This window comes from Schistocerca cancellata, chromosome 3 (genome assembly GCF_023864275.1).
Source record: "Schistocerca cancellata isolate TAMUIC-IGC-003103 chromosome 3, iqSchCanc2.1, whole genome shotgun sequence".
Lineage (NCBI taxonomy): Eukaryota > Metazoa > Arthropoda > Insecta > Orthoptera > Acrididae > Schistocerca > Schistocerca cancellata.
This window is the reverse complement of record NC_064628.1, coordinates 530,865,769-530,887,612: the sequence shown is the minus strand read 5'-3', so window position 1 is coordinate 530,887,612 and position 21,844 is coordinate 530,865,769. Positions and strand designations below refer to the sequence as shown.

The window sequence follows — 21,844 nt, the reverse complement described above, 5'->3', positions numbered from 1 at the left end:
TCTCGTTCCCACATGTTTACTGCGATAGTCGATTCTCGTAAACTGTTTGAAATTCCAGTTTATGGCTCTTCTCTACAGATTAAGTTCAGCTCATCCTTTACGGACTAGACTAAATACTTTTCCATGCCAAAACATACCATCCACCAAACATCCAACCTTATGCTATTTTCACGAGATCACTCACTCGAAAGCTATCGATTTAAGAATTGCTATACAGTACAGCTCGCGGAATTCTCGAAAGCCATTAAGTACTGTGCAATGATACTTTGCTCCTGGTTTATTTTAAAGGGGAATCCAAGATATTTTATGATCCGCACAAGTTTCACAGCTAGTGTCCATTTGCTGGTATGTGAATTATTTTAAGCAAGTCGACCAACCTCATGGCATTTTTCTATTACAATTTTTCTTTTATGTGATATTTAAAACTATCAATGTCACTGGAAAAGCAGTAGAACGAAATTGTAACTGTGTTCTCAGTTGTCATTTATTACAGTTATAATTCTCCGGAAGCCTGTTGTAGGCAAACACATTCACGTTAAGTGTCTGCAGAGGCTAAAGTGTCCAACATTGTAAGTAAATTGAAATTAATAGGGTTTATAAATCACGACATTGCAGCAATCAGCGAATCGTACTCGGTGTCAATTTCAGTCAGTTGTTACTGAAATATGAAGCGTGATTGCCTCTTACCCTCAGTGTATTAGTCTTCAATAAAAGAGGTACCGTTTATGGCACAGGTTGCCCGATCGTTATATATGCTATCGATGGTCGTGGTATGAAGGGTCTTCATTCCGTACTGATTAATAAGTGTTCCACAGAAGTCAATTAACTACAAATTTTGGATTCTGATCGAAGCAGCGTGACACAATACTTCAGGAAAACTTATGGCGGTCTTCGATTTAAAATTACTACATGGGCCGTGGAACTGAGTATGCGGAGACTGTGTACGTAATGTAAATAAGACAAATGAATTAGTCTAATCTGTGCTCAGATATTTCGAGAATCAACTGATCTAAAGACAACCTGTGATGACTTGACAGACAGGAACGAGTACTCCAAATGACGAGTACTCCAAATTTCTGTCAGCTCGGGCCATATTTCATGGCAGTAGTCGCTGAATGCTGTGTTTCGCGGATAAATTCTTGACTTATCCACATTGCTCACAAGAACGATACGAACCAATGTAAAACAATAATAAAAAGAAAACAGGCGATTCCCTAGTGTCTTCGCCTTTAGAAGACTTTCTTACTGTGTTTTATAGTGGAAGTGTCATACTGGTTGCCTGTGCACTTTGTTGCGTTATTTAAATTGCTGCAGATTGTTCTGGAAATAAATAAACGGGAACCTGACAACACAATATTGGCTGCTCGTCTCTAATAGGGAGGGCTTGGCACAGATATTCGATCAACCTTATGTTGACCGTGCTGTGAACTTAGTACCGGGCTTGAGAGAGCGCTGATGATTGTTAACAAGGAACTAACTTCAAGGTGGCAGTTACAACAATCCACAAATCCGGCTGTGGCAGACATGGCTTACATCTGAATAGGATTTGGAAGGGATGGTTGCGAAGCTCATAGCTGACAATACACTATGCGAGTTTTGGCTAATTCAGGGCCTAATTTCCATGACAACATGTCGAAGGGCTCTAGATGTTTTTCGGATGTAGTCAGGTAGAGCGTGTCCTTGCTTGACGAGGTTCCGTTAATCCTGGAAGTTCAGTAAATGGGGAGTGCAGATCAGAAGGCACAGTAAGCTTATTTAATCACAATATTAGGGAATTGAAAGGTAAGGTAGTTAAATTGCTAATTATCTTCAGAATGGCAATATCTGTATCTCAGTGCTTCATTTACATAGCGAAGGAATACTGAAGTTGAGCCTTGACACCCAAATCCAGCTTACTATACTTTGTCCCACCACTTCTGTTAATTCGCTTGCCATTGGCTGCCACTGTCCTCTCTTCCATACCTGATGACAGACTGTTCTAGTGAACTGTATCACGTTCCAGTTTAATAATACACATTTAACCAATCGGGTAACAATAGTAAAAAATTTTTTGGTAGGTAATCTTTTTGAACGTGGATAAAAAACAATATTTACCTAAATGGTTTACTTGTCATAAAATGACAGGTTAAAAATTCTGTTTTGATGCGTTAACCGATGTTCATGAATTAGTTTCTGTACCTGTCATTCAGTCACAAAGCTTACTCAACGTGATAAACATACTCAAATTTAATGCCCAATACTAGATACTTCTCAGTTTATCATCAAATCATTTCGTTAACATGACATATCTCAACATAGATATTTTTAGTATCAAGTAAGAATGGAGTTTAAAAATAAGGTGACCTACTTTTGTGTGCTGTGCTGTGTGTATTAAATGTTCGTAAGTTTCCTTTTGTGAAAACTCCACCACAGCCCAGTTATGACTGACGCTTCTGTATGCTAGTGTAGACACTGATAGTCTGTACCTATCCATGGCCGGCTAAACTCGGTTACTTCCATTCTCGCTAAATGGTCTGTACCTCTCTTCGATGCTTACCAGAGTGCGTCCAATATAGCAGCACCCGTGCCCGCTTTCTATGCTGCGAATTCCTCGGTCTCGCTTCCATTCAGAAACGTCTAGTCCTGCAGTATTCCTACAGTAAACCGCCGAAAATAGGCTGCAAAGCTCGCAGCTTAGGTTCGTTCTCTCTGTTGTATCTATGTATCCTGCAAACTTGGTTCGGTAGACAAACAATTAAACAACTCGTATTAATGAGTTTTATTACAACAAGACAAATACAAGTAACACAACTGGTCCTAGCGGCCGCTACTAACAACAGTCTGTCAAATGAACTGCCATGACTGCTGATCTCTAACTGAGCTACGTAGAGATTGGTAATGAACAGGGCACGATGCGTCGGCTAATGAAGTGGCTAACGTTGAAGCTGCTATCGAAGTGGGCCACCGCCAGTCGGGCCGCTGCTGTCGCGTTGTCGTCCTGGAGGGTGGTCGGTCAGTGTGCGATTGGCTGACCTCTTCTCACGCCCTTCTCTACTCTGATGGGGCCCTTCAGCGGGTGTGACGGCCATGCATCTTCGCAGCTCAATGTGGCTGTGGACTTCTGTCGGAGACTCAATTCTCTCGATCAGTGAAGGTGCGCTTAGGCTCGATCCCACGATACTGCGTAGCCCTGTAGTTACCAGCATGTGTGGTATTTCGAGGATACAGTTAGTAAGGTGACACAGGTGCCCAGCGCCCAAGAAGAACAGTTAGCAGACAGGCGGATCGGTGCTTCATCCATGGAAGATCGGACTTCATATGAAGCATCTCCACAACGATTGAAATTAAGGATACCCAGTTTTATGGCGCTATACGATAAGTATCAGGCCCGAAGATGGCAAAATGAATTTCCGAAACTGGTTTAAAGTTTATTGATATTGAAAAGAACGTACCAGCCGATGTCACCCCCCCCCCCCCCCCCCCCCCCACACACACACTGGAGCGCGCACGATTTTTAAAAATCAAATAATAATTTTTTAAACAAAATACTTTTTAGTATGGCACGTGTTTGAAACGGACTAAACAGTAGAAGATATTTTATTCTAGCCTCATACAGACTCCTAACCCCGTGCAAATAGTGCTGAAAATTTGTGCTTGTGAATCGTTTGTAGCTGTGGCAATACTTTTAAAATTTAAAGAGAAAAAAATAGCAAGGAGTGCAAAGCGAAGCTGTCGTTGAAAAACAATTTACAACAGAACATACCATTTGCAGTGCAATAAGATTGTTAGTGACCTAGTTGAAGTATTCATGCATCATTTGTTTATTGCATGTGGCCCACGTTTTTCGTTTTAAATTTTGTAAGTATTGACATAGCTACTAAAAATTCACAAGCACAAAATTGCTGGACTATTTGTTTACTGTATGCACTAATAAGACGTTCTTCCTTGACGTCATCTTCCAACTGGCTTAAACGCTACTGTCTGGAGAGGAAATCTCTCTCCACTCCTCATTTCGAGATGTTCGTTCCCGTATTTCCTATTATTATATTGAAGATATTCAGTTTCCTCCTTTTATTTTTTAGACATCTGTCTGTTGTTCCACACAAGTTCCCAAACTTTACAAATTTCTTCTGCATGTCTTTGTTATATAGTACGTACCGTAGCAACCTAAATAGCTGAAAATGTTTGACATGTTATACAGTTAATCACAGTTTCTGTTTGTAGAGGATGTTTTTGTTTAAAGCATGTTCATTTTGTCTTCTTTTCTGAAATCGTCAGATGATACTATTCACAACTCTTGCCTAATAAACGAAGTCCCATTGTTGCTTATCTTCATCCTCTGCCAACAACTTCTTGTCGTATACATACATAATGCAATTCAAACGGGAATTTCTGTTAACCTTATTCCCCGTTAATATCTCCTTCCATTTCCGGATTGCATCATCTAAATAAATGTTAAGAGGTGTTCGTGAAATGCTGAAGTCTTATCTAGCTCCTTTATTTGTGGTTATAGGCTGTGTTAGAATAAAATCTGTATCTAAAACAACACCCGTGTGTTTGTACAGACACTTTTAACTATTCATTAGGATCTCAGTTGGTCCATTACGACCAGGGGACATCGGCTGGTACGTACTTTTCAATGTCAATAGACTTTACCAACAGCCATACACTTTAAGATATTTGATTTTATTCTGAAAGCAACCAGTTTCGGCAATTAATATTGCCATCTTCAGGCCCCATTGGCTTTTTTTGAAATCTACGAACATATCGTATAGCGCCATAAAACTGAATATCGTGAATTCCAATCGTTGTGCAGATGCTTCATATGTAGTCGTGACAGTTGGAGGCTATCTTCAGATCATATAACATTCATGATTAATGTTAGTGCCATTACAGCTTCACACATCGTTGAAATCTGGCTTAAAATGGCAACACCATTAACGACATAGTTAAAAACAGCTTTTCATCTTTCGTGGCCAGTGTAAGTGAATGGCAGCCATAAAACAAACGCTTTATGACTTTAAAACTTCGTTGATGTAAATACAGATTGTGTCTATTATTTAGTTTTAAGGACATAACTACTTTCGTTTTATGACAGTCGTTCTGTTACACTCGCCATGAACGACGAAAAGCTGCCTTCGACTATGTCATGTACGGTTTTGTCATTTTAAGATAGATTTTAACGATTTTTGGGACTGCAGTGGCACCAACACTAATCAAAATTGTTTTATGATCTAACGATGGCTAGAGTGTTCGCGCATCTAGTAATACATCCAAATACAGATGATTTCATGTGCGATCCTGACGTGATGGGTTTTCAGTCCCTCGCATAAATTTAACAAAACACGTAGTTCTACTTCGTTTTAGATCTAGCGATTATACAGAGAGATGAAAACACGCCACGTATTTAAAAATGTGCAACTGAGACTTGTTTTAAGCATAAATACAGTTGCTATTTTCTCGTGATGAATACGCAGGTTATATTAGTATGACAAGTTATTGGAATGTTCCATTCTTTTTGCTTCCTAGATATTATTTTTTGTGCAACTTCTCTGATAATAATAAAATATTGATGAAGATGATAGTTACTGTAATAATAAACTACTGGCCATTAAAATAGCTACACCAAGAAGAAATGCAGATGATAAACGGGTATTCATTGGACAAATATATTACACTAGAACTGACATGTGATTACATTTTCACGCAATTTGGGTGCATAGATCCAGAGAAATCAGTACCCAGAACAACCACCTGTGGCCATAATAACGGACTTGAAACGCATGGGTATTGAGTCAAACAGAGCTTGGATGGCGTGTACAGGTACAGCTGCCCATGCAGCTTCAACACGATACCACAGTTCATCAAGAGTAGTGAGTGGCGTATTGTGACGAGCCAGTTGTATGCCCACCATTGACCAGACCTTTTCAATTGGTGAGAGATCTGGAGAATGTGCTGGCCAGAGCAGCAGTCAAACCTTTCCTGTATCCAGAAAGGCCCGTACAGGATCTGCAACATGCGGTCGTGCTTTATCCTACCGAAATGTAGGGTTTCGTAGGGATCGAATGAAGAGTAGAGCCACGGGTGGTAACACATATGAAATGTAACGTCCACTGTTCAAAGTGCCGTCAGTGCGAACAAGAGGTGACGGAGACGCGTAACTAATGGCACCCCATATCATCACGCCGGGTGATACGCCACTATGGCGATGACGAATACACGCTTCCAGTGTGCGTTCACCGCGATGTCGCCAAACACAGATGATACCATCATGATGCTGTGAACAGAACCTGGATTCATCCGAAAAAATAACGTTTTGCCATTTTATGTACCCAGGTTCGTCGTCGAGTACACCATCGCAGGCGTTCCTGTCTATGATGCAGCGTCAAGGGTAACCGCAGCGATGGTCTCCGAGCTGATAGTCGATGCTGCTGCAAACGTCGTCAAACTGTTCGTGCAGATGATTGTTGTCTTGCAAACGTCCCTATCTGTTGACTCTGGGATCGAGACGTGGCTGCACGATCCGTTACAGCCATGCGGATAAGATGCCTGTCATCTCGACTGCTAGTGATACGAGGCCGTTGGGATCCAGCACGCCGTTCCGTATTACCCTCGTGAACCCAGCGATTCCACATTCTGTTAAGTCATTGGATCTCGACCAACGCGAGCAGCAATGTCGCGATACGATAAACCACAATCGCGATAGGCTACAACCCGACCTTTATCAAAGTCGGAAACGTCATGGTACACATTTCTCCTCCTTGCACGAGGCATCACATCAACGTTTCACCAGTCAACGCCGGTCAACTGCTGTTCGTGTATGAGAAATCGGTTGGAAACTTCCCTCATGTCAGCACGTTGCAGGTGTCGCCACCGGCGCCAACCTTGTGTGAATACTCTGAAAAGCTAATCATTTGCATATCACAGCATCTTCTTCCTGTCTGTTAAATTTCGCGTCTGTAGCACGTCATCTTCGTGGTGTAGAAATTTTAATGGCCAGTAGTGCAGTAATACCAGCACACAGGGAACGATAGAACGTAAAAACGATGAAGGTATTACTCCATCATTACACTAGATCGTGAACAATAAAATTGTGGAAGGGTGATGTAGTTTGAAGAGCTGAGGTACATGTTTGTCCTGCACTGCGTGGCAGGTGTTCCGGGAGCTGGAGCAGCCAGCGGAGGAGGCGCGGCTGCGCGCACTGGCGTCCACGGTGCGCGAAGAGCGCGCGTGGCTGCTGCAGCGGCTGCACAACTTGACCGCGGGGGCGGGGGCGGACCAGCGCGTGGAGGCGGCGCTGCAGCGCTACGAGGCGGCGCTGGCAGACGCGGTGGGCGGCGGCGTCTCCGTGCCCCCTCCGCCTCCGGGCGAGCCGCTCGTCAGCCGCTGGAATCTGCTGCAGGCCGTCTTCTTCGCGTCCACCGTCCTCACCACCATAGGTGGGCTCGCCAACAGTACTCCTTACTGTCGTAATCTACAGGTCGGTTGTAATTGAACTTTCGCTACTTGGGAAGGCCCTCCACGAAAAACAAGTCATCGTATGACAGTGAAATTTTCTGTAAAAAAACTGTAAGATCATGGGGAAGTGAACTAACGAGTAAACCATCCAAAGAAACACATTTTAATTTACACGAAAGTGGGTAATATTTCTTAACTTCGTACCACGTTTATGTTCCAGGTGACAAATGTTACTAAATGTGACGACCATCCACATCCACGGCAACCTGGAATCGCAATAGAGATTCCTTCCAACAATTGTTGTTACCGAGCGAAGTGGAGCAGTGGTTAGCACACTTACAGTCGAGAGGACGACGGTTCAAACCCGCGTCCAGCCATCTTCATTTAGGTTTACCGTGATTTCCCTAAATCGCTTCGGCTAAAGGTTGGGATGGTTCCTTTGAAAGGTGCAAGATGCCCTCGCTTCTAAACTGATACTGTTATTACTCAGCTTAGCCGCGAGTCCGTAGAGGGTGCTATATGTGACGTACAGTATAACTGGTCAGCATTTCCATCCGGAATTTGCGAGTGTAAGTCGGACATTCCTTGATCCGCCTTGGTGGGCCGTGTCGTCGGATTTCCTCCTACCTGTGCGCGGTGCAGTTCTCGTAAATGTTGTCCCGTGCAGAGTCTTTATTGGCGCATTGGATGTCTCTGTCGGTGGAAGCTAATTATCTGAAATTGCTGTCGATAAACTTTGGGGTATCTATTTACTCAAATTTAACATTCAGAATGCCGTAATATCACTTTTTTTCCTATTTGGTCAATAATGAAACACTCATATCACAAACTACTCCTAACCGAGAGCATGGCTACCAACGAACAAGACAGGAAGAGCTCTTAACGCCGACTGCTAGTTTCGTCATAGTTCGTAGATTTCCTATCAAGTTCGTACTTCCTAAGATATGCATTTGTTAATGAGCAGGTGTGAATTTTAACGAGGCAAAATTATGATGAATAGTTTTAAACATCTAGAGGCTCCTCCTAGTATTCATGTTGTCATAAAAGACTTTAATTACTAAACATAAGTAAACAAAATCTGTCACTTTGGCGCCAAGATGACGGTATTTCCCGTCATGTATATTTCCCAGGCTGACGCTTGTTGCTACGGTCCAGCGCCGAGCCCCACCCCACTACGCGCGATATATGGTCGCTTCGTCACCTAGCCAGCCAGCGTGGGAAATGCTCTCCGACTCATGGCCGGCTACGGACTACAGCACGTCCTAACTATCGTGAATACATCAAATAAGAGACAATAATTTTTTAAAACTGGTAAAAATGTCTTCCTCACGTAAGAGGCACCTTACAAAGGGCACGTTCGACTTTCTTCACCATCTTTCCCTAACAGGATGGGACCGATAACCTCTCTTTTTGGTTCCCTCCCACAAATCAACCAACCAACCAACCAACCAACAATCGTTCGCGGCTTTTTTCGAACGATGGACCATGGAATGTTCGGGTGTAGTGACAAAGCTCGTGGACTGCTTGAAGATCGCTCATTGCGTCCAGCATTCTCAGTCATGTCTTCTGTAACTTCAACAATTTAGAGGCGCTATTGACCGTCGGCCTTTGTCAGGAGCAAATTCCAAAATGGCCAGTTAATTCCCACTTACGAATCATGCTCTTCAATGCACGGTGCGAAAAGTGACCTCTGCGTATTCCTATAAGGCGTCGATAATATCGAAGAGCGGCAGCACTATTGCTGTTTCTTGTCTGGTCGCATGTTGAATGTCCGCAAATGTAATACACTGATGCTCGTTTCAACCCTTCGTCGCTATAGCAGTACCGGCGCCTAAAGGCAATTCATGGCACTAACACTACTAACAATTCAAATCCCTCAGCGCATATTCTGAACATAATTCCTATAAAGTTGGTTCCTTCTTTACTGGGTCAAGAAGCGAAAGGTTAATTAGAACCACCTTGTATATTACTAAATGGCTAACCCATTTCATGCTTCAAGTCCAAGTTGCAGACTGCCTACCTGACTCTTCCAGGGCCAACACAAATTTGATTTTCAGTGTTTCGTATTATTACTAACCGAATTTAAAAATTTAATATGCTGTCATAATCTAGTCATTAAGATGTATAGACTTACGTTAAAGGTTCAATTTATCAAAAAATATTAGTTAGAAAACGTGTATGCGTCGAGGGGCAGCGTAACTTGTGACGCGGTAATTACCCAGATTACATGACCCACTACCAGCTATTTGAAGTTAAGGACACTTTGAGGCTTCCAACAAACTTTGCACATTATTTCAATCCATTACGAGACTTCCCCTCCCCCCTCCCACCCCCATCATCCACAGAACCATAGGAGGAGATAAGCTAATCGCTTGCTACATTCTTGTTGCTCTTGCAGTACAACCTAGCATTAGACATTACATATTAATTTATTACTTCTTTATTATTAACTGTCTTCGGAGGGTATTTTGCAGACAGTATTCAAATATGCCACTGAATTAACATGCGAAATTAATAACTGTACGACACATAGATCAGGAGATGCGTCATCAGCATTAAGATGCATGAAAAACTAGCTTCTGCTTAAAATGAAGCGCAACCTGCCCGGACGTTACTGATCCATTGTTTGACAATGAGAGCACTGAGCGACTTCCAGCAAAGCTTAAACATAATTTTAAACTTTTTATGAACTCTTTCCAGCTTATATGCTTAAGGTAAAACACCCAACTCATTTGTAAAGTAATTAAACGTTTGAAGCTGTTTTACACACGAGGGTTCGATTCTTTATAACAGGCGGGCTCTATTCACACAATTAAGCTCGCAGACTGCGTCGTCACGTGTCGTAACAACAGCGCTCATGGTCCGTACACTCAAACCTACAGCGTCCGTGAAGTTAATGTTTACGAGGTGACATACCGATGTGAATAGCACCCTGCTGCCGTTGTTCAAATCGACACATTTTACGAGTAGTGGTAATTCTCGTGCCATAGGCGTCCACTAGCAACGTTGGCGATCTATCAACAGACGTAGGCAGTAAGCAGCAAGTAACGTGTGTGAGTTGCCAGCACTGATCCAGAGGCGAAAATACTTCTCCTCGCACCCCTCGAACGTAGCGAGCTGTTTCCTCCATTCTCCGCAAGCACATGAAAACTTCACGCTCAGACTAGAAACCTGTTTCTCTTTGTTGTTCAGATCCATCGGCGGCAAAATGGCACTGCGCACGCACGGGGTAAGCTAAACTTTCACTGGTGTGTCTAATGTGCTGCAAACTCGAGGCGAGCCGATCGAAGGCGGATATAACCGAATATACACTCCTGGAAATGGAAAAAAGAACACATTGACACCGGTGTGTCAGACCCACCATACTTGCTCCGGACACTGCGAGAAGGCTGTACAAGCAATGATCACACGCACGGCACAGCGGACACACCAGGAACCGCGGTGTTGGCCGTCGAATGGCGCTAGCTGCGCAGCATTTATGCACCGCCGCCGTCAGTGTCAGCCAGTTTGCCGTGGCATACGGAGCTCCATCGCAGTCTTTAACACTGGTAGCATGCCGCGACAGCGTGGACGTGAACCGTATGTGCAGTTGACGGACTTTGAGCGAGGGCGTATAGTGGGCATGCGGGAGGCCGGGTGGACGTACCGCCGAATTGCTCAACACGTGGGGCGTGAGGTCTCCACAGTACATCGATGTTGTCGCCAGTGGTCGGTGGAAGGTGCACGTGCCCGTCGACCTGGGACCGGACCGCAGCGACGCACGGATGCACGCCAAGACCGTAGGATCCTACGCAGTGCCGTAGGGGACCGCACCGCCACTTCCCAGCAAATTAGGGACACTGTTGCTCCTGGGGTATCGGCGAGGAACATTCGCAACCGTCTCCATAAAGCTGGGCTACGGTCCCGCACACCGTTAGGCCGTCTTCCGCTCACGCCCCAACATCGTGCAGCCCGCCTCCAGTGGTGTCGCGACAGGCGTGAATGGAGGGACGAATGGAGACGTGTCGTCTTCAGCGATGAGAGTCGCTCCTGCCTTGGTGCCAATGATGGTCGTATGCGTGTTTGGCGCCGTGCAGGTGAGCGCCACAATCAGGACTGCATACGACCGAGGCACACAGGGCCAACACACGGCATCATGGTGTGGGGAGCGATCTCCTACACTGGCCGTACACCACTGGTGATCGTCGAGGGGACACTGAATAGTGCACGGTACATCCAAACCGTCATCGAACCCATCGTTCTACCATTCCTAGACCGGCAAGGGAACTTGCTGTTCCAACAGGACAATGCACGTCCGCATGTATCCCGTGCCACCCAACGTGCTCTAGAAGGTGTAAGTCAACTACCCTGGCCAGCAAGATCTCCGGATCTGTCCCCCATTGAGCATGTTTGGGACTGGATGAAGCGTCGTCTCACGCGGTCTGCACGTCCAGCACGAACGCTGGTCCAACTGAGGCGCCAGGTGGAAATGGCATGGCAAGCCGTTCCACAGGACTACATCCAGCATCTCTACGATCGTCTCCATGGGAGAATAGCAGCCTGCATTGCTGCGAAAGTTGGATATACACTGTACTAGTGCCGACATTGTGCATGCTCTGTTGCCTGTGTCTATGTGCCTGTGGCTCTGTCAGTGTGATCATGTGATGTATCTGACCCCAGGAATGTGTCAATAAAGTTTCCCCTTCCTGGGACAATGAATTCACGGTGTTCTTATTTCAATTTCCAGGAATGTAGGTCCCGTGCGGGGTACGCCTTGCTGTCTCCCACGAATTCTTCTGCGGGACGGACTGAAACCAACCCTTGGCCGAATCCGGCGCACGGGTCGCCGGTTGTCCACCCGTACCTTAAACACTCGGCAGTTTACTGCTAGCACAATAGGAACCAATGCGAAGAATTTGCTCAGTAGACGAACTTCTATTTCAAGAATGGCAACTTCAAATCCCCAAAAGCTACTGTCTCGATATGTTTTGCTTTTATTTACGACTGGCTTCAGCCAACACGAGATCGACGTAGCAGTTCTTTGCCGAATGGCCCAAAGTCATGGGAAGGCGTTGTGACAAGATTCGGTTGTCGCTTGCCAAAGCCCCTGCGCAGATCTGTGTTCAGAATTCAGAATCATCAGTGCCATAGACCGAAACTGTGGTGCGGATGCTATAAGAGAAAATTTTGTACTAACTAACCAGTAAAACTTGCATTCTAGAGCAATTAAAAACCCAATAAGCAGCGTAAAGGTTTACCGTTTAATTGTACAAAATTATACTATTAATGTAATGAACTGATGAGAAATGTGATTAAAAAATATGTATTTGAAATCATAAAAGCGTGAATATTATTCATTAGAGAGAGAGAGAGAGAGAGAGAGAGAGAGAGAGCTGTATGACCAAGCAAAAACCACTTTTTTAATTTGAACAATTATCAGCCTTAACTACATATAAGGACAACTGAAGGACGGTAATAAAGAACCAGATTTAAATATACTGCCTTCAAATACAGTAATTACGGACAAAATCTCATTTACGAATAGTCATTTGAAAATGGTTTTGCGCACCTTCATTTTAATATTCACGCCAGCAGACGATGTCAAATGCGGCATGAAACCATTACAGATCATGGCTAAAGAGCGCCACCAGAGACGCGGAAAGCATGTCTTCTGGCTCACAACAACGGACTAAGCAAGCAGCCGCGACTTTGTGCTACATAGTGTGCCGTATGAGTAAAACCTAATCTAACTTAACGACCTACCACACCTAGTTGCTTTATGGAGCCCGACTTTGTTGTGACATTTGACTTTGTCTTTCATTTTAGCATTCCATCACTGTCCTGTTCATCACGAACTTGGCTTCGTATAGGTTTACATGTTAATAACGAGGTCGGACGCAAAATTCAGAAACTCAAGACAGAGTAAAATAATTTAGTAATTCCTGCTTGGATGAAATGAGGTATGCAAGAAATCGACTTTCCGCAAAATAGAAATCTCTTCAAACTACCGAAATTCCATTAAGGATTCTTTTAGAAAGCTTAGTGATTTTGCTGATTGCCACTGGGAATTCAACACTATGGAGTGCTGAGGTGAACGCTGATTTATTTCACAAGAGCTGTCCAGTGAAAAACTCTGCCGAATAATCCCATACAAAATACGAGGGCGTGGCGAAAGGTAATGCCTCAGAATTTTTTTTATTCAGTTCTCAATGTAGGTTGAACTATTACATGTCATGCATATTACTCGGTCGACTTTCCCGCCTCGCTGATGCAAGCTGCAATCCTCTGCCGCTAGAGGACTCCCAATTGTAGTGCGTAACATGGCGGTGTGTAGCGTAACTGTGAGAGGCCCTCAGAGAAACGAAGACAGGAATTCCAATAATTCGTCCACACATGAAGCACCCTCTCCTTCAGCACGAAAATACCAGTCCACACACGAGCGCGGTGATATCTATAACAGTCCGACGCCTTGGGTTCACTATCATCGATCGTCCCCCATACAGTCCCGACTTGATTCCATCCGATTTTCGTCTGTTTCAAAAACTTTGCTAGTGATGAAGCGGTGCAAGCAGAGTTGAGTTTGTGGCTCCGTCAACAAACTCAAACATTCTACAGTGACGCCATTAACAAACTTGTCCTCCTTTGGGAGAAATGCGTTAGTCACCGCCTGTCGCGGTGGTCTCGCGGTTCTAGGCGCTCAGTCCGGAACCGCGCGACTGCTACGGTCACAGGTTCGAATCCTGCCTCGGGCATGGATGTGTGTGCTGTCCTTAGGTTAGTTAGGTTTAAGTAGTTCTAAGTTCTAGGGGACTGATGACCTCAGAAGTTAAGTCCCATAGTGCTCAGAGCCATTTGAGCGTTAGTCACCAGGGTGACTATGGTGAGGAATAGGTGTAAACATGGAGAATAAACCCGTAATATGTTAGCAAAATCTTATTTTAAAAGCTTCATAAGTTTTTTACATAAGAAATTCAGAGGCAATACTTTTCAGCACAGCCTCGTAATACCGACTGAGTCTATTAGCATTACGAAATCACAGCATTACAACAGTCTTTTTTTTATTTCTATGATGGCGGCTCCTAGGTTGCTGCCTAAATATCAGTCATGCCTATGCGGTGTATTGGTCTCCTTGGAGACCTGCATTCAAACTAGCGACGTTATGATCCACAGCAGACCGTCAATCGCTCAGTGAAAGTGACATGATGTCGCCCTATATGGCGATTTAAGATTGTGGAAATAGTCTCTGTGCGGTACTACAGATCTTCGTTAGATAAATCACGTACGTGCTACCATATTGATTACACACCGGACTGTAACAGACCGCTCAGATATCGTGTTCACACTTGCAACATATGCAACGTCTAGCCTGTACGTTGGGGGTCACATACAGTAATTATTCAAATGGGACAACTTTTCCGTGAATATTGGCTACTCATTTCCAATGTAACATTGAAGGAGAATTCATTAACATGAGATGCACAAGCACGATAAAAAATCTCCTTGTACTGAGCATCATGGGTCTACAAATACGGGGTGACCCAGAATAACCATGGGCAGGTGGCAGCACTGCGGGTTCGTGGCAGCGAGCAAACAGTCCGCCATTTCAGTAATCATGGATCAGTGGAACGGACAACAGCGTATGTTAGCCATAAAACTGTTTTATAAAGGCAATGATAGTTTGGTAGCGCAGAGGGAGTTTCGACGTTTTTGAAATTTAGGACGTCATGATGCCGTTCCGCCGAAACACGCGATAAAATGTTGGTTTAATGACTTTGAAGAGACTGGATCTGCCCTCAACAAGAAACCAACAGGACCACCAAGAAGTGTGTGATCACCAGCGAACATAGTTGTACGCGAGTCTGTCTTAGGAGGCTGCGACGTTGAATACGTAACTAAGCAGCAGTAATGGAATGTCCCGAGAGAGTGTTCGCAGAATTCTTCATTTTGATTTAAAATGTCATCCGTACAAACTATAGTCGGTGCAACAATTGAAGGACAACGATTATCGATTACCATTCGGGTTCTGTCAACAAATGATAACAATAATAAACAATGACGATGAATTTCCAAACAAGTTGTGGATGCCAGATGAGGCACATTTACATCTCTCAGGTAATGTGAATAAACAGAACTACCGTTACTGGGCAAACACAAATCCTAATGACTTTCATGAGCGCCCTTTACACGCTAGTAAAGTGACAGTATGGTATGGTGTTTCATCACACGGGATTATCGGACCGTATTTTTTCGCAAATGAACAGGGAAACACAATAACTCTCAATGCCGATCGTTGCTCGGAGATGTTACGAACTTCCGTCACATCTGCATTGAACAACTTTCCAAACGTTCAAGAAGCCTGGCTTCAACAGGACGGAGCGACATCGCACAGTGCACAGCACTCAATGGCATATGTGCGAAAATTGTTTGGCAACGATGTGATCCCACGATTCGGTAACATTCCCTGCCCCCTAGATTGCCAGATTTATCCGTTTGTGATTTTTTTTTTTTCTTGTGGGGCTACCTCAAGAGTAAAGTCTACACGACTCGACCAAGAACCCTGGATGAGTTAAGAGTGAATTCGGGATGCAGTTCACAGTATCCCAGCTGAGATACTGCAGCGGTCAATGAGGAATCTCAAGAGCAGATTTCACAAATGTATTCGTACAGGAGGACGCCACTAAAGGACGTAATTTTTAACAAATGATAAATGCCATCAATGTTTCGTAAATGGCAATGTTTAAATTACTATGAATGCAATTTCTTTCCTTCATCACTTCTAGTTTTATTGGATTGTGGAAATGTTCCCGTTTTTCTGTGTCACCCTGTACTTCCGTACGTGTAGGTATGATTTAAAACAAGTTATGAATGCCCACAGTATTGCGTATAGCCTACAGTGTGCCCCTAATTAAAGCTCCCACGTGACTATTCTGCAATTCGCCATCACTGACAAGTGTCTGGCTGACTGTGGGAGAAATGTTTTCCTCCAGGAACGTCACAAAGAGGTCTGCGTGAGAATTCGGAAAGAACTAACCATATTTTAGGTGAGATTTAAAATGGCATGAAAATTACCCATTCCACGGATAAAGGCCCTTTGATAAATCTCTCGGAAATACTGGAAACTTCCGTAGAAACGAAGAAAAACCTGAAAAAGTGGACAAAACGAATGTCATTTACGTGAATTCTTCCCGTTATTCGAAGAGAGGCTGTAGATAAGCAAGCACTCAAGTCGTAACTCATCTACCGGCCGTATTATCGCAATAAAAGTATTAAAAACTGCTTCTTGTTGTCACGTACCTCAATTGATAAAAACGGAACCCTTTTTAGGATCACTTTGTTGCCCGTCCGTCCGTCCGTCCGTCCGTCCGACTGTTAAAAAGCCCTTTTTCTCAGGAAGGGTAGACGTATCTATTTTAAATCTATATCACACACCAAGATATATGGTCCCCTGGCGACATAATAAACGTTAGCTTCTAAGTCAATGCAATCAAAACGGGGGGCCATTTATGGCGCATAGTTTGTTACCCGCAAACTTACGCGTCGATACTTATAAAGTTGTTCCCGTTAATGTAGAATCTTGAAATTTGGCGAGAATCAATGTTTTACAGGTGCAAGAAAAAAGAAAATAAATCAGAAAAAGTTAATTTGTAATTATATCACAAGAAAAATATTTTCTTTGTCATTTATAATCCGACTTTAAACTTAAACTAAAACATTCTCGAAAGTCTTGGAGTTAATAGGAGTGATACCTTGCTTGTATCAACGTGGGGAACGGGGAAAAATGACCGTGATTCTCGATTGCCGGAATGGATGCACTGCTTCTATACATAATTAAGTTTGTATGAAAGCCCTAGAGCGCGGGTACTGTTCGCACCTGTACAATTTTTCTTTTTTTTTTTTCCTTTATTGAGTTTCGATTCCCCCCGAAGGGGGCGGGCTGGCAGCAGCTTAGTACGCTGCTCTTCAGCCTACAGAATTTCTTTTAAAAAGATGAAGATAATAGATAATAAAAACAGGCGATAAAATTGGTGATTTAAGTGGTAAAATGGCGGAAAATCGTGGAACTTAAAACATAAGACAAAAGGTTGATGATGCTAATAAAATACATAAGAAGCAGACAGGTAAAAGAATAGACGTACAATTAAGAAAACAAGGCGACAGTCTGGTTTCTGTTCGCAAGAGATATAAAATTTACACTCAGCGACAGCATGGTTTCTGTTCGCAACACTTTGGAAAGACGAATAACACTGAACATTCACTTAAACACTGCACTAAAAAATTTTCACGAATATGATATACCACAGCCGAGGGCATTTTTGGGGGGGGGGGGGGGGGGACGACGACGGGACGACGGGACGACGGGAAAGGAAAGGGGGGGGGGAAGGAGAGGAAAAAACGAAGTGGGGGGGGGGGGGGGAAAGAGCCGATGGAGGACGAGGACCCATAAGAGGTACAATTCTTTCGTGCACATTTTTGGCGACATATTTGTAAAGATATATTAAAGATGTATTTTGACAGATATTGCAGCACAATGAAACTCAGTCCAGTGCAGTGCAGAGATGACTCTCTGTATGCACGTCCACAAAAGCGGCTAATGTAAACTTCTATTTCACGTAGCTATATAACGGTAATAGTTTACCACATTTCGATTTTAGTATAGTAATTGAAACGCATTGGTTCTACGTGAGGTAAATTCATGGCGCTATGGTTGGCCCGCTAGATGGCGCTGCCATGGGTCAAGCGGGTATCAACTGCGTTTTTTTAAAAATAGGAACCCACATTTTTATTACATATTCGTGTAGTACGTAAAGAAATATGAATGTTTTAGTTGGACCACTTTTTTCGCTTTGTGATAGATGGCGCTGTAATAGTCACAAACATATGGCTCACAATTTTAGACGAACAGTTGGTAACGGGTAGGTTTTTTAAATTAAAATACAGAACGTAGGTACGTTTCAACATATTATTTCGGTTATTCTAATGCGATACATGTACCTTTGTGACCTTATCATTTCTGAGAACGCATGCTGTTCAGCGTGATTACCTGTAAATACCACATTAATGCAATAAATGCTCAAAATTATGTCCGTCAACCTCAATGCATTTGGCAATACGTGTAACGAAATTCCTCTCAACAGCGAGTAGTTCCCCTTCCGTAATCTTCGCACATGCATTGACAATGCGCTGACGCATGTTGTCAGGCGTTGTCGGTAGATCACGATAGCAAATATCCTTCAACTTTCCCCTCAGAAAGAAATCCAGGTACGTCAGATCCGGTAAACGTGCGGGCCATGGTATGGTGCTTCGATGACCAATCCACCTGTCATGAAAAATGATATTCAATACCGCTTCAACCGCACGCGATCTATGTGCCGGACATCCATCATGTTGGAAGTACATCGCCATTCTGTCATGCAGTGAAACATCTTGTAATAACATCAATAGAACATTACGTAGAAAATCAGCATACATTGCACCATTTCTATTGCCATCGATAAAATGGACGCCAATTATCCTTCCTCCCATAATGCCGCACCATAGATTAACCCGCCAGGGACGCTGATGGTCCACTTGTCGCAGCCATCGTGGATTTTCCGTTGCCCAATGGTGCATATTATGCTGGTTCACGTTACCGCTGTTGGTAAATGACGCTTCGTCGCTGAATAGAACGCGTGCAAAAAATCTGTCATCGTCCCGTAATTTCTCTTGTGCCCAGTGGCAGAACTGTACACGACGTTCAAAGTCGTCGCCATGCTATCCATGGTGCATAGAAATATGGTATGGGTGCAATCGATGTTGATGTAGCATTCTCAACACCGACGTTTTTGAGATTCCCGATTCTCGCGCAGTTTGTCTGCTACTGATGTGCGGATTAGCCGCGACAGCAGCTGAAACACCTTCTTGGGCATCATCATTTGTTGCGGGTCGTGGTTGACGTTTCACATGTGGCTGAACACTTCCTGTTTCCTTAAATAACGTAACTATCCAGCGAACGGTCCGGACACTTGGATGATGTCGTCCAGGATACCGAGCAGCATACATAGCACACGCCTGTTGGGCGTTTTGATCACAATAGCCATACATCAACACGATATCGACCTTTTCCGCAATTGGTAAATGGTGATACATTACCCATGTTGAAATGGACCAAGCAGATACCGTACGCACTGGCGGAATGTTACGTGATACCATGTACTTATACGTTTGTGACTATTTCTTTACGTACTACACGAATATGTAATAAAAATGGGGTTCCTATTAAAAAAAAACTTAGTTGATATCCGTTTAAACTATGGCAGCGCCATCTAGCGGGCCAACCATAGCGCCATCTGGATTCCCCCTTCAAGCTAGACGAGTTTCGTTCTTTGTAGTTTTTTCGTTTGATGATTATTTCGTGAGATGTTTGGCCCGGTCACTATCAATGGAGCACCCTGTATATCGCTCAATAAGAATACTGCATTACCTAGGGATGCACATTACCATGGACGTTGCAAACCCTGTTGCACATCCAACCTAATCTCTGGCACCGGCAACGTAATCAGCCAACTACTGTACTAAAAACGTTATTTGCCATACTGTAAATGGAATACGTTCATTAATGTCAACGAAGGATTCCACATAGTCACATTTCATTGTATTTTTCACGCTGTAAATTGCAGAGATTCTGACGACGCCTTTGAAATAAAATCTACTGAGTGCGAGTTGTGACTGCCTACTCGTTGTCTCCGATTTCGTCTACATTGATGGTATTTGCAGGACTTGGCCAGAAATGAAAGTGACAGAAGTGGGGGCTCCAGACGGCCAAGTCTTACGGAGCAAAAATAGTATTGCTGTTGTGGGTCGGGCAAGACCTGAACCATTTGGGGGGGGGGGGGGGGGTCGTAGTTTCCAACGCAGCGGAAAGAGTACTGAACACTATGCGGAATTTTTTTATTTTTTATTGTACTTTTTACGTTACTTGCACTGAAAATAAACCCATATAATGCTAAATATATTAAATTCATTAATATTTTCATGATATGCATGACAAGGAAAGGCAAGCGAAAATTTGGGACTGCAAATACGTTTCTAGGAAGGAATTGTAAGGCGTACACGAGACATTAGTGTATAAAACTACTTTTACTGTCTTACACCGAGCGAGGTGGTGCAGTGGTTAGCACACTGGACTCCCATTCGGAAAGTCGGGAAGACGACGGTTCAAATCCGTGTCCGCCCATCCTGATTTAGGTATTCCGTGATTTCCCTAAATCGCTTCAGGCAAATGGCGGGATGACTTCTTCGAAAGCGCACTGCCGTCCTCCCTTCCCCATCCTTCCCTAATCCAATGGCACCGATGACCCCGCTGCTTCCCCTCTCCCAAATCGACCAACCAACCAAATATCTTACAGGTGATGATTTGCGCGTGCTAGGATGATATTCACCGTAAAAACGGGGAAGCAGTAATTTTATCAGCATATTCACCGGGAATCTGTTTTTAGCACGCAGAAGCCGAAGACTGCTCGAAGGTCAAAGTTAAACTAACGGAATAGGAAGCCCTGTACGCTTTAATTAGTATCTCTTCTTGGAAAGTTACTTGCAGAACCCTCGTGGACGTTTTAAGTACAACCTTTTGTAGGAAATTTATGTTCAATCCCAAATTTCCCTCTGCTTTTCATTTCATGCGTTCAATGATTATGTTAGTAAATATCAAATGTTGAGCGTTATTTAGGTTTATTTTTGGTGTAATTAACGTAGAAATTGGAAAAAAAACCCTAAGGAACTCGACCTCATGGCCTTAGGATTACCGTTCTGTAATCTTTCCGCTGCACCAACTACTGTCTGGAAACTCTGCTAACATAAATGGCTCATGCATCGTCCGACCCGTACGCAGAATGCTACTTTTTCGAAACTCTTTGCCGTCATCACTCCCACTTCTGTGACTTCATTTCCGGCCAAGCCCTGCACATACCGTAAAGCTGGAGATCGGCGACGACGATTAGGCGCCGTCCACTTGGCAGTTCGCCTTTATTTTACTTCTTTTCTCGTAACTAAAGCTGTGAAATACAAACAGTTATTTTACATTTCGGAAAATTGCTCCCGAATTGTGCTGTACACTGGCTCCTAAAACTACGAAATCTGATACTGCATATAAGCTAGTCATTGTGTCAACTTCCGCGGCATCAAGTTTATACAGGCAACGCCCTTCGCAAAGAAGTACATATTCGCCTCACAACTCGCTCTCTGTGGCTATTGCGGTGTTTTCAGTTTGATCATAGAACACCTCGAATAAAAACATGTTCATTTTGCAACGAACAGGTCGTATCAAGTACATAATAACTTAAATAATTTCTCTGTGATGTCGACAATTAATCTATACAGTACCGGTAGCTGTGTTCATTTCAGTTTTGTTTTGTTTTGTTTACTGATATTGCAGCGTCTTTGCAGTATTAAT

General features: G+C 43.6%; 1 protein-coding gene across 1 annotated transcript in view; it reads left to right on the top strand.

Annotated features, from left to right (window-relative positions):
- The window catches only part of LOC126176412 (TWiK family of potassium channels protein 7), a 489,496-nt gene that overhangs the window by 209,134 nt on the left and 258,518 nt on the right, over positions 1 to 21,844 (top strand). Inside the window, exon 2 of the mRNA XM_049923569.1 lies at positions 7,133 to 7,418. Coding sequence (XP_049779526.1) covers positions 7,133 to 7,418 — 286 coding nt within the window. The remainder of the gene's footprint in view (positions 1 to 7,132; positions 7,419 to 21,844) is intronic.